This window comes from Trachemys scripta, chromosome 14 (genome assembly GCF_013100865.1).
Source record: "Trachemys scripta elegans isolate TJP31775 chromosome 14, CAS_Tse_1.0, whole genome shotgun sequence".
Lineage (NCBI taxonomy): Eukaryota > Metazoa > Chordata > Testudines > Emydidae > Trachemys > Trachemys scripta.
The window spans coordinates 21,878,584-21,890,977 of record NC_048311.1 but is presented as its reverse complement, the minus strand read 5'-3'; the positions used below and the strand labels follow the sequence as shown (position 1 = coordinate 21,890,977).

General features: G+C 47.2%; 1 protein-coding gene across 2 annotated transcripts; it reads left to right on the top strand.

Annotated features, from left to right (window-relative positions):
• The first annotated feature begins 4,718 nt into the window (after positions 1–4,718).
• LOC117887442 (CMRF35-like molecule 2) lies at positions 4,719–12,136 on the top strand. 2 transcript variants are annotated; one of them, XM_034790068.1, is made up of 5 exons: positions 4,719–4,911; positions 8,068–8,403; positions 9,554–9,713; positions 10,465–10,592; positions 11,219–12,136. In XM_034790068.1, exons 1-5 carry the CDS (start codon positions 4,872–4,874, stop codon positions 11,239–11,241), a joined length of 687 nt encoding a protein of 228 aa, XP_034645959.1. In that variant the 5' UTR covers positions 4,719–4,871; the 3' UTR covers positions 11,242–12,136. The 2 variants fall into 2 exon arrangements, with proteins under 2 accessions (XP_034645959.1, XP_034645960.1); XM_034790069.1 differs by lacking the exon at positions 4,719–4,911 and adding an exon at positions 6,561–6,785.
• The last annotated feature ends 258 nt before the right edge of the window (positions 12,137–12,394 follow it).

Sequence of the window (12,394 nt, the reverse complement as noted above, 5' to 3'; positions counted from 1 at the left end):
TGGATGAATATGCGCTACAGGAGGAGCCACAGGGAGATGGTGCCAGACAGACAAGGTGAGAGCATCTAACAGTCCCACTATGGGGTGACACACTCCATGGAATGTTCTCTGTCTTCTCTTGAACACCAAGGGCTCAATTATAGCTTTACTGTGAGCAGAGTAAAGGGCAGTGAGTTGTTGCATTGCCCCTGGAGCACCCTGGGAGGCGGATCATTACTGCCCAAGTTACAATGTCCCTTCCGTTCTCCTCCCCGCTTCAGGGATGGAGCAAACCGCCAGATCTATAACTGATGCGGAGAACTTCCAGTGGTGAATCGGCTCAGCTACACTGCCAGGGTCATTGTGGAGGTGGAGCCAATGATCCACCCATTCCCCAACCTTTACCTTCTTCCTGTCCTGTGCTCTGCTGCGTCTGCTTCCTCTCTTGCATGGATACCTAAGTTACACCCCCTTATGCCCGTCTGGTGTACTAGCAGGGCCGTGATTTGATGGAAACCTTTACATAGGACTGTGATGAGTCTGTGTGTGAATAGGGAGAAATCCTCGCTGCTCTATAGCCCTGATCAGGAATTCCTAGAACCAGACTCACCCCACGATGGCTATGAACAAAAAGCTCCCAGCATGAAGTGTTTCTCCTCCAGTCACTGGTGGTGTCGTTGTTTTCCTTGCAGCTCAGGAACTGCCTCTTTGCTAGTTCTTAGCAACGGATTGGAATCAGCAGAAGGAGGATTCATTTTCCAGCTTTGTGCAAGTATCCCACACCATGGGCCTGATTTTCTTCTCATTTCAAGTGAAGCTATTTCTCACCCCCGTTCTCAGAGGATGAAGTCTGCTGGAGGTGTCTGACTTGATGTTTCCCAGGCCATGGTATCTAGGTTCTTAGCAGAGTGTTGGAAAGCCGAGGGCCAACTTCATGCCTAGTGTAAGCAAGTGTAACTCCACTGAAGTCCCAGAGCCAAACACAGTATCAGAGCCAGCAGTGACAGAGGCTGCCCCTGTATCAGCTGGGGTCTACATAGTCACAGTGACCTCAGATGAAATGCAGGAGCTGCTAGCAGGTGTTCTCCAGAAGAGATCCTGTAGCTGGAATTCCCTCTCTCCCTTGATCTAGAGTTTCCCAGACCTGTTGACACTGCAAAGGCCATCTCATTTTCCAGGCTTCCAGGGAGGTGGGCTGTAGAACTGGGATTTATGCACCAAGGCTTGGGATCACGCTAATGGAATCACATTTTTTCCTAAAGCAAAGACATTTATGAAAGAAAACAGACACAACTGCACAGGGAGACAGACTTCCACACAGCTTGAGTCCCAGCTTGCCGGGTTGCTTACCCAGCCCCACACCCTCTCTGGGACAATGTACAGTTCACACAGACACCTACTGGGAGAATGATGTAACTGCAAGCACACATATTATTGTATTATATTCTTTTTAACCCTTTCCTAGATTTGGGGAGGCTGCTGTGTTTATTTTTGTTTGTACTAGTTTGTTTGCTGTGACCGTCTCACTACTACTGCACAGGTTGCTGTTAACAGATTTAAAGTATCTTTTCATTGCATCTGCATCTTTCTTCATTGCAGTCATTCTCTCAGCTTTTCGTTTCCTGTTCTGTGCACCTGACATCTTTCTTTTAGGTACTGGCCACATTGTTTCCTTTCAAATTTCCTGAAATACATTAAAAAAAACCCCAAACAAACAAAAATACGTTTCTCACACTATGTCACATCACATGATTTGGGCAAAAACAATTGCAACTTCAATATGCTGCATAGAACAACAGATCTTTCTGGATATAACTTGTCTCTTATCTGCTTTAGCCAGCTGGTTTAATAAAATGCTATGAGAAAGGATCATTTATGGATAGCCTTTCCTTCTTGCTGGTCTGTATTGCAGAGTTAACAAACTGGATAAAGACTTATTTTACTCGTTTTGTTTTTGGATTTGTAATTTTGTTTTTAAAGGAGGTAAGTGATCTAAAGCAGAAGTGCACTGCTTCCAGCATTCTGCATCATCTACTACAGGGATTGCCACTCTCCGTAGCTGTGGAATTGGAGTCTCGAGAGATTAGGGGACAAGGTGCATCCTTGGGGCACATGAAGGAAGCTGCTCAATCCTTTGCACCCCTGTGTTCAGGGCCAGCTCTTGTCTCTGCCCCTTGCAAAGGGAACTGTCATTATCAGTCCTCCTTGGCACAACACTTCCTTTAAGAGCTACCTGGGGACTGGATTATTTTAAATTAAACATTTATCCTAAGAGATGATGCACAGAAGGAAGACACTATTTTTGAATGGCATCAGATTGTGAAATGAAACACCGGGTAAAAAAATTGAGTGGGTCACTCACCCGTCAGTGGGGTTCTTCCCCCCCCAATCTGAGCTGCTCTGCAGAACCACTGTAGGGATATTAAAGAAGGTACTAACAGTGATTCCCCCAAGTGACAGTGACCCCCCCATACTTTGTCCCCCACACTTTAAAATCCAACAATTTCACCAAGTACAAAAATCTCTTGGGTCTTCTGTTAAAACTTTGGGCTGTAGCCCACGAAAGCTTATGCTCTAATAAATTTGTTAGTCTCTAAAGTGCCACAAAGTACTCCTGTTCTTTTTGCGGATACAGACTAACAGGGCTGCTATTCTGAAACTGGTTAAAACTTGTAAGCTACTGCCTATAGAAACCATTGATTGTATCTGTCCTGTGAAAGATACTTTATCACTATGTAAAACTTACAAACAAGTTAATTGACTTTGTTCTTGAAGTAATTGATACAATGTAAACAAAAGCTATAAGCCCTTAAGTGACTTTCACTTCATTGTAACAGCAACGGCTCCTAGAAACAGACTCCCACCCTCTGCGATTAAAGGGCCGGGAGTCTCAAATGAATTAGCACACACCCTGAAAGTGGTGGAGACAGTAAATTAAAATATGGTTAAGATATGAAATGCATGTTGATGAATGGTTGATGTACATGAATGGTTAGGGAGGTGCCAGCCTAGAAAGGGAGTATCCATCGGCCGAAGAATGTGTCAAGTAGGACCATCAGACAACCCCCGAAGGGTAAACTGGGATCCACCCCATCACCTGGAAGGATGAGAAACACAAACTTTGGACAGTGTGGAGCCACCAGGAATGTGCCACTTTGGACAGGAATGTGCCATCTGCTGATTGAGTCAGCAACAGCAGGATGAAACAGCTCCCATAGACTAACATAGGAATTAATTCCTATAAGAATGGACTTTAAAGATTGAGGACTTTGAGTCTCTGGTTCTGCTGCCAGCCTCCAGGAGCATCAGGTGCACCTGACACGGACTCGGCTGCATCCTCATGACCAAGATACCTGGCCAGTAACTTGGCATGAGCAACTTCTAGGCTGGTAACTATAACATCTATACAGAACTTGAATGAATGACTGTGTGAATGAATATATATGTGTGTGTGTGTGTGTGTGTAAGGAATAAGTAGTGATAGAAATAGGTAGTCAAACAACGTTGTTTACTTTTATCTTTTGCTTTATCATATTTACAATAAATGTGGCATCTTTGCCTTATCCCTCTTAATAAGATCCTGCTGGTTTTTATTCTATTGGTATAACACCACTGGCAGCTCCCTTAGCTTCTGCCACAGCTGCACTTGTCTCTTATGCCTGGTGCTTGGCCTGCTGCTCAAGGCGGGCTCCATGCTGTCAGACGGGGCATGCATCTTGCCCGAGCCCTTGGCCCTTCTGCAGCCCTCTGGTCACTCCTGACCCAGTTCAGATTTTGGTGGGGATGGGGGAAGCAACTTTCACTGTGGTTCCAGGGGATACTTAGGCACTTTACTATACACACACAAATCCACAAATATTTCCATCAGTAATAATTACATTATTTACAGCTAGGGAAAGCAAGAAAGATGCTGCTTGAGAACCTGTTAGAGTCAAAATTCAGTGATATAAACTTCTGAATTGGGCCTGTTACAAATGGACTAGTGAATGAATAGTTAAATCAACAAATCCTTTCCGGTTTTCGGATATTTGTTTTGTAGATCTTGACATGGGATATTGACACATAGTGGGTTTTGCTGTTTTGTTGTAGTCATGCTGGTACCTGGATATGAGAGCCACAAGCTTGAACTCTTTGATCGTGTGATTTTTGAATGCTTGAAGTTGGCAGTCCTGGGTTTGCACCGGTTCAGCTCTAATCGCTGTAGTTATGTCCACCGCTAAACTGTAGTGTAGACAATGTCTTAGCATCACAGTCAGTAAAACTGTGGCCCAGCTTTTCTCTCAGTGATTGTGACATTGCCTTTAATCATGCTTCTCTTTGGGAAAAAAAAGAAGCAAACACCAATCACCAGAGAATGTAGGTTCAGTAACTTCTTTCTGTGGTCACACAGTAGCCTTTTCAAAGGGAAGTGGGGTGGGGCAGCTGATAGATCTAAAAACTTGAATGCTTGAAGTTGGCAGTCCTGGGTTTGCACCAGTTCAGCTCTAATCACTGTAGCTATGTCCGCCGCTAAACCGCAGTGTAGACAAAGTCTTAGCATCGCAATCAGTAAAACTTTTCAGAAACCTTCAAATGATGGGAACTGTGGCCCAGCTTTTCTCTCAGTGATAGTGACATTTCCTTTAATCATGCTTCTCCTTTTTAAAAAAAAAAGGAAGCAAACACCAATCACCGGAGAATGTAGGTTGTGCAACTTCTTTCTGCAGTCAAACAGCAGCCTTTTCAAAGGGACGTGGGGCAGCTGACACGTCTAGGAACTTGACACCATAGAACTGGTCAGTGAGACTTTGGGTTTCATTTTCAACTCTCACAAAAGGAAGAGGGTCCCTGCGATCTCCTGGAGAACCCAGATCTACGAGAGGAGAGATTCACCGGCTGAGGGAACCAGGACCATGAGGATTTTCTCTGTTTTGCTTTGGATTCTTTTCCCAGGTGAGAATGACATGGTCTTTTTGTGGATCACTAGAAATACAATGCAAGTATTGGGTTTGCACAGGTTACAAGCTTCGCCAGCTTCACCAAAGGTTTCAAAAAATGGAAGATAAATAAAAGAACCCCAAAAGGCAGCTTTAAATAAACAAAAACTCTTGAGATTTTAAAGCCAATCTCATGGTGGCTGAGGACTACACATGATTTTTGAATGCTGCATGGTGGGAGGGTCCCAGAGCTCAGGCTGCAGCTTGAGTCCACATGTCTATCCCGCAGTTACACAGCCCCGTAGCCGCGCTCCTTAGCCGAGTCAGCTAGCACAGGCCAGCCGCAGCAGGCTGTCTCTCTCTGGGGGTCTCTGCAGCGGAACCAACCAGGTTCTCCTGGGAGGAAGCGGGGGGTGTCTAATTGCAGGTTGAAAGAAGAACAGGAGTACTTGTGGCACCTTAGAGACTAACAAATTTATTAGAGCATGAGCTTTCGTGGACTACAGCCCACTTCTTCGGATGCATATAGAATGGAACATATATTGAGGAGATATATATACACACATACAGAGAGCATAAACAGGTGGGAGTTGTCTTACCAACTCTGAGAGGCCAATTAATTAAGAGAAAAAAAAACTTTTGAAGTGATAATCAAGCTAGCCCAGTACAAACAGTTTGATAAGAAGTGTGAGAATACTTACAAGGGGAGATAGATTCAATGTTTGTAATGGCTCAGCCATTCCCAGTCCTTATTCAAACCGGAGTTGATTGTGTCTAGTTTGCATATCAATTCTAGCTCAGCAGTCTCTCGTTGGAGTCTGTTTTTGAAGTTTTTCTGTTGTAATATAGCCACCCGCAGGTCTGTCACTGAATGACCAGACAGGTTAAAGTGTTCTCCCACTGGTTTTTGAGTATTTTGATTCCTGATGTCAGATTTGTGTCCATTAATTCTTTTGCGTAGAGACTGTCCGGTTTGGCCAATGTACATGGCAGAGGGGCATTGCTGGCACATGATGGCATATACCACATTGGTAGATGTGCAGGTGAACGAACCCCTGATGGTATGGCTGATGTGATTAGGTCCTATGATGATGTCACTTGAATAGATATGTGGACAGAGTTGGCATCGGGGTTTGTTACAAGGATAGGTTCCTGGGTTAGTGGTTTTGTTCAGTGATGTGTGGTTGCTGGTAAGTATTTGCGTTAGGTTGGGGGGTTGTCTGTAAGCGAGGACAGGTCTGTCTCCCAAGATCTGTGAGAGTAAAGGATCATCTTTCAGGATAGGTTGTAGATCTCTGATGATGCGCTGGAGAGGTTTTAGTTGGGGGCTGAAGGTGACAGCTAGTGGTGTTCTGTTATTTTCTTTGTTGGGCCTGTCTTGTAGGAGGTGACTTCTGGGTACTCGTCTGGCTCTGTCAATCTGTTTTTTCACTTCAGCAGGTGGGTATTGTAGTTTTAAGAATGCAGGTTGTGACCCAAACCATTGGTTGTGTAGCAATTAGCAACATTTTTTTCAGAGATCTACCATCATATGATCTGTGTATTTTGTGGCTAAAGTTTTCCCATCAGCCTCTGGTATAAGCCACATTTCAGCTGTGTTGTCATCCCCGCGCCCCCTCCTCAATGCAAATAGCAAACACTATTGTAGGGCAACTTCCTTCCATAGTGAAACACCAGCCTCTCCAATGGGAAGTGGGGCTGCTGAGAGATCTAGAAACTTCAGATTATAGAACTGGTAAGTGAGCCTCCAGGTTTCATCATCAACTGGCCTAAAAGAAGAAGGGGCCCAGAGGTCTCGGAGCAACGTGATTTTCCCAGGGAGTGAGTCCTGTGCAGAAGAAACCAGGACCATGAGGATTGTCCCCGTTTTGGTTTGGATTCTCTTCCCAGGTGAGAATGATGTGGGCTCTGTGGGGCTTGCTAGAAATACACTGAAGTGACTGGGTTTGCACGGTGAAGCTGACAGCTTGTAAACTATCAGAGCTGGAAAGCCCCAGATAGGTTCCTGCAGTGGTTACAGCCTACTGGAGATGGAGCTTGCAAACTGTGCAGGGAAGTAAAGATTTGAAATCTGTATCCTAAGAAAGCTTTCTGTGGAGAAGATACAATGGGGTCTAGTCTTTTGGTATCTGTTTGCTTTCTTTAAGACTCAGCCCAGACAGTCAGGTGAATGTGTGAGAATCTCAGCACTCCTTTAAGAAAAAACTGAGAATGTTTCTAGCCCTGTGGTTGCAGAGAAAAACTTGAAAACGTGTCACGAATGCAGCCGAAAGGCTCAAATCCAGAAAGCCAAGAAAAAAGTATTATGGTGTATTATGTTTAAAATCTGCTGATTCCTAAACTCTTGTTATGCTTGGGAGGGGGTGTGTGTGTGTGTGTGGGGGGTGACTGACCTGATTTTGGAATGCTTGGATTCGGCAACACTGAGATATTAACCGATGGCTGCAGTTAAGCATCCTAGCTCCTACTGTTAGCTAATGTGGGCACCACCCCTGCACGGAATGACGGGCCCACTTCACCATAGCCCTGCACCTTGCATAGGCATTTACGTCAATGTAAAAGGCTACAATGTCAGCATGACAGTAGTTTACGGTAGTTTGCATTGGTGTAAATGCCCGTGCCGTGGAGCACGTGAGTTGCTCTTGTTCCCAAGTCAGCTTTTGAAAAGGTTAGAGACGTGAACTTCAGAAGCCAGACCCTGTGGAATCTGCAGTCCCTGTGCAGAGACATCTCTTCCCCTTGATTCAGTAACTGATGCTGGTGGGACAAGCCACTGGTTTGTGTCTCTCCCCAGAGAATAGAGAAGGTAAAGCTAGCTATGAGCAACCTGTATGGAAGGAGTGACCTCCAGCCAGTCTCCGGCCAGCAATATTGAGAGAGAAAAACAGATCTAATTGACTTCATTTTACTGCAAAGATAAAGCAACACTGAATGGCAACGCCTGCTCCTGCAGGGTTCCAGCATGTCGTTAAAATAACCCCCAGCCAACAGGGGCTAGGAAGGACCCTTCCCCTGCCAATTCTCCCAGCTCTGCCCCTCCTGCTGCACACACACATGCTCCAAATGCTCAGGCATCCCCCACAATCCACTGCCCCCCAGCACTGGCTGCGTTGCATTGCTGTTCACAGCTCGAAGGAGTCTCAGTTTCTCTCTTTGGCTCTGTCTCTCGCAGGTTGCTGGGCAGTGACAGGCCCTGGCACAGCGCGTGGCCAGCTGGGTGGCTCGGTGTCGGTGCGGTGCCAGTACGGGGCAGGCTATGAGGCTTCTCCGAAATTCTGGTGCAGACGCAAAGTTGTGCTGTGTTTCAGTCACCTCATCGTTGAGACCACGGGGTTGGAGGCTGAGGAGACGTGGGGCAGAGTCTCCATCCGTGACAATCACACCCAGCGCGTGTTCACTGTGACCCTGGAGAACCTGACACGGGCAGATGCGGGGACTTACCTCTGTGGGGTAGCCAGGATTGGCCTCCCTAATCCCAGGGACTCTGTCGAAGTCATCGTCTCCCCAGGTAAAGCCTTCCTCTGCACCCCCATGGCAGTGACAGGAGAGGAGGAGCTGGAGGTGGGATGGACGGGGTGGGGAAGGGTTGTCTGTAGCTCTGAAGACCCAGGGGAGTCAGACACTGCTGCTGCCTCCTTCAAAGGAGTCCAGCTGCACTTGAGGACAGTGGTGAAGGAACTCCAGCCCTGCAGCACCCTTCATGCAGCGCTACTCCTGACCCAGGCCCTAAAGCCACTCAGAACCGAGCTCCTCTTTCCTGCCAAGTCCCCACCCGCAGTCCTGCCTTAGCCAGAGGCGGGGGTGGGGGCAGGAGAAAAGGGGAATGGGGAGGAAATTCTTCAAAGGGGGGGAGTCATTCCCCAAGGGGGTGGGTGTATTGGGGGTGGGGACAATTCCCCAAATGGGGGAAGAGAGAGAGAGACACGGAGCACGTAAATGAGGTGGGAGGGATCACTAGATTTTTTTTTTTTTTTATTGGATCAAACTTCGGTTGGGGAGAGAGAAGCATCCGAGCTACACAGATCTTGTCCTCGGCTCTGGGAAAGGTACTCCGAGTGGCACAGCTAAATCCAAGTTCTGACAGGCAGTACCTGTCCCAGACCCGAGAATGAGCTCTGTGTAGTTCAAAAGCTTGTCTCTCTCACCAACAGAAGTTGGTCCAATAAAAGACATTCCTCCCACCCCCCTTGTCTCTCTAATATCCTAGCACCGACATGGCTACACCACCACTGCAGAGATTATTAAATGTAAGGAGTGAGTGGTGCTGGCCAAACTCACCGGGGGTCCTGCGGATCCCTGTCTCACTGAAAGCACTCCTGTCCTGAAAGACTCAGATATACGTTCCCAGGTTAGCTAAGTTAGCCACACAGGCATACACAGCTCAGCCTCCCTTCGCTCCAAGTGTTGGTACAAAGGCCTTAGATCTCAGGAGCCCTGACAAAATGCTACAGTTGGGATTCTGATGTGGGTCAGGATGACCTGTTGTTTCCATGACAAACATACTCCATGATGACAACAACAACAACAAGGAGTCTGGTGGCACCTTAAAGACTAACATGATGATCTATGTTGAAGGCTCTGTTTGGGAAGTAGGGGGAAGGAGGAGACATTGTTTGTGGTTGCGGGTGTTTTTAATTGTGCTGAATTTCTGGTTTTAGCTGCAGCTCTTCCTTCTTCAATCCCAATGGAAAAGGCACCACAGGCAACAGACCAGCCAGCTGCTCCTGCCTTCACACGGATTTCCACTGGAAGCCATGTATCTAGCTCATTTACGTCCTCAAGTAACAGCTCCTTGGACAGCAGTGACATCCTAGCACAGTACGTTCTAGAGCTCATACTTCCATGGGTCTGTAGGCTTCCCCCCGGTGCAGTCATTGTTGTGTGTAGGGGTCCTTCAGCTCTCTTCCCCCTCACCCCCCCAAGATTTCTGCAGCATCTCAGCAGTTCCAGCCAGCCAGTGAATGCTAGTGAGGTTTTCCATTGGATCCTAGTAACTTTCCGGAGTATTCTGTTGGTGCTGGGATCCAACTTCCCTTACATGATCCTATTGAAACCCACTTTGTTTATTGTCCCCTCCCCAACCCCCCAAATAATCAACTCATGGACCTATCAATGAATTTTAAAACCTCTATGGCCAGCTAAGAGATCACAAAATGTGACCATTGCATCACCTCCCCATGCGCGGAGGAACAAAGAATAATGACGTGACTGGTGCTAACATCCCACAGAAAAACTAACATTGCTTTTATCAGCAAGAACCTGGAGGTCCAATAGGACTGGGTTCACATGAAGGACAATGGCAATTCCAGCTGCAGAGACGCCCTGGACAGGGACTGTCCGAGTCCAGTCACATCAGATTGTTGTTGACTGGATAAATGAATAACTAGAGGTGGGTGCTGGCTGGGGTTCGGTGCAAGGACAGGGTGCTGAGGCGATGGGTGCTACCTCTTCTTCCCAATGAAGCTTTGTTTGCACCTTTGCCCAGAGAGCCCCCAGGGAATGTATTAATGGGAGGAGTCGCGTCAAATCTACAGAGCTTTAGAGTCTCTATTGTATTTCTCCTGCATAGATCCCAACCCAACATCCTCTATCCCTTGTTCCTGATCGTCCCCATCTGCCTGTGCATAGTCTGTACTGTGACCTGGGTGAGCGTACAGTATAGGAGGAACTCCAGGGAGATGGTGCCAAACAGACATGGTGAGAGCCTCTGACCTTCACACCATGACACACTCCATTGGGTGGCTCCCAGTCCTATCTTGATCACAACGGGCGGTCATAGCTTTACCGTGAGCACAGAGTAAGGGGCAGTGAATTGTTGACTTGCCCCACACAGCCTGGGAGGGAGATTGCAACTGGTCAAGTTACATGGTCCCTTCTAGTCTCCCCATTCTTCTGGAGATGGGGAAAACTGTACTGGGTCTGTACCTGGTCCAGCATACTTTCCTTGGCGCATCACCACAGCTTTGCTGCCCAGTGCATTGTGGGAGGGAGAGCCAATGGTCCACCCATTCCCCAACTGTGGCATCCATCTGTGACTGGGGTCAGGTAGCAATTCTGCTTAGTCTGCTTCCTCTCCTGCATGGCTACCCAGAACACAACCCCTAACACGTCCCTGCTGCACTAGCAGGGCCTTTTGACCCAAAACCTCCGTATATGACTGTGGTGAGTATAGTTGTGAATACGGAGACATCCTCACTGCTCTGTATCCCTGATCAGGAACATACACAGCAGAACAGCTTTGTACCCTGACAGGTATGAACAGAAAGAATCCAGCATCAAATGTGTCATCCTGTAACCGGTGATGTCTGTGTGTTTTGTTACAGCTGAGGAATTGCCCCTCTCCTAACTAAGGAATGGGTCAGAATCCACAGAAGAAGGATGCATCCCTCAGCTCTGCCTACCGCATAAATCCACAGAGTGGGCCTGACTTTCCTCTCATGTAAACAAACTATTTTCTCCACGTTCTTAGGGGACAGTCTCCTGCAGGTGTCCGTCTCTGTGGTTCCCATGTCTAGGCTCAGTTCAACATCATAAACACAATGAATGGCTGGCAAGAAAAAAGGGGGAGGTGGGTGTTCTTGCAGCCAACTTGGGTGGCCCAGCACTGATGGTGCTACAGAATTTACCCCCAGAAAAAAGATGGAGTTTTCCAAACCTGGCACAAGCCCTTGACATGTGGTTTGGAACTAGCCATCAATCTGAGCGGGCTTGGACACAGCTAAGAGCTAGGAGAGGGGAAGAGGTAACCCCACCAGAAGTGGTGGAGGACCTCCGGAGACTGGCAGTCCTGACATACTCAGCTAGTACTGTGGCCTTCCAGGATCAATCGGCAATGGACCATTTATAGATGCTCAACTGGACTTGGACTTGAAGATCAAGATGAACAAAAGGAGGCCAAAGACACTCCAACAGGCTCTGGGCTTAGCCACAGAGTGTGAATCTTTTCTTGGAGCACTGCACCAGAAGAGGAAGCAGCTGCTAATGAGGAAGGCGATTGCCATGCGCCCTATAGGTGCAGCTCTGTGTTTAATATGTACGATGGAGAAGGGGATTCTAACCTGCTTGAACAATTGGGGAAAAAAATAATAAATTTAAGTTAAAACAAAGGAAATTGGTCAATAATGCAAATATTATGGGAAGCCATTAAGTTAAATGCTGCCACTGTGGGGAAATTAGCCATTAAAAGAAGGACTATTATAAATACAAAGCAGGCCAAGACAGAGTGTCATAAGAGTCTAATGAAAGCCCCGTCTCAGGTTGGAAACCAGGGGAACGCCGAGCTGAATAAACAAAGGTTGGAGGTACAAGTGTAACACCGACAGACCCTAGTTGTGGGTGGGTGGGATTGAACCTGGGGCCTCTGGAGCTTAATGCACGAGCCTCTACTGCATGAGCTAAAAGCCAATTGGCTGTTAGCTAAGGCTGTAGAACAGACTCATTTTCTCTCACTCTCTCCAAGTGGTCTTGGTGCCACTAGATGGGACAGAGCACCACACCCA

Excerpts from the sequence above, each read along its gene's own strand:
- LOC117887442 (XM_034790068.1), top strand. The coding sequence starts at position 4,872 with ATGAGGATTTTCTCTGTTTTGCTTTGGATTCTTTTCCCAG. Across the intron at positions 4,912-8,067 it reads GCTTTGGATTCTTTTCCCAG|GTTGCTGGGCAGTGACAGGC; the intron begins GTGAGAATGACA and ends TGTCTCTCGCAG. Across the intron at positions 8,404-9,553 it reads CGAAGTCATCGTCTCCCCAG|CTGCAGCTCTTCCTTCTTCA; the intron begins GTAAAGCCTTCC and ends TTCTGGTTTTAG.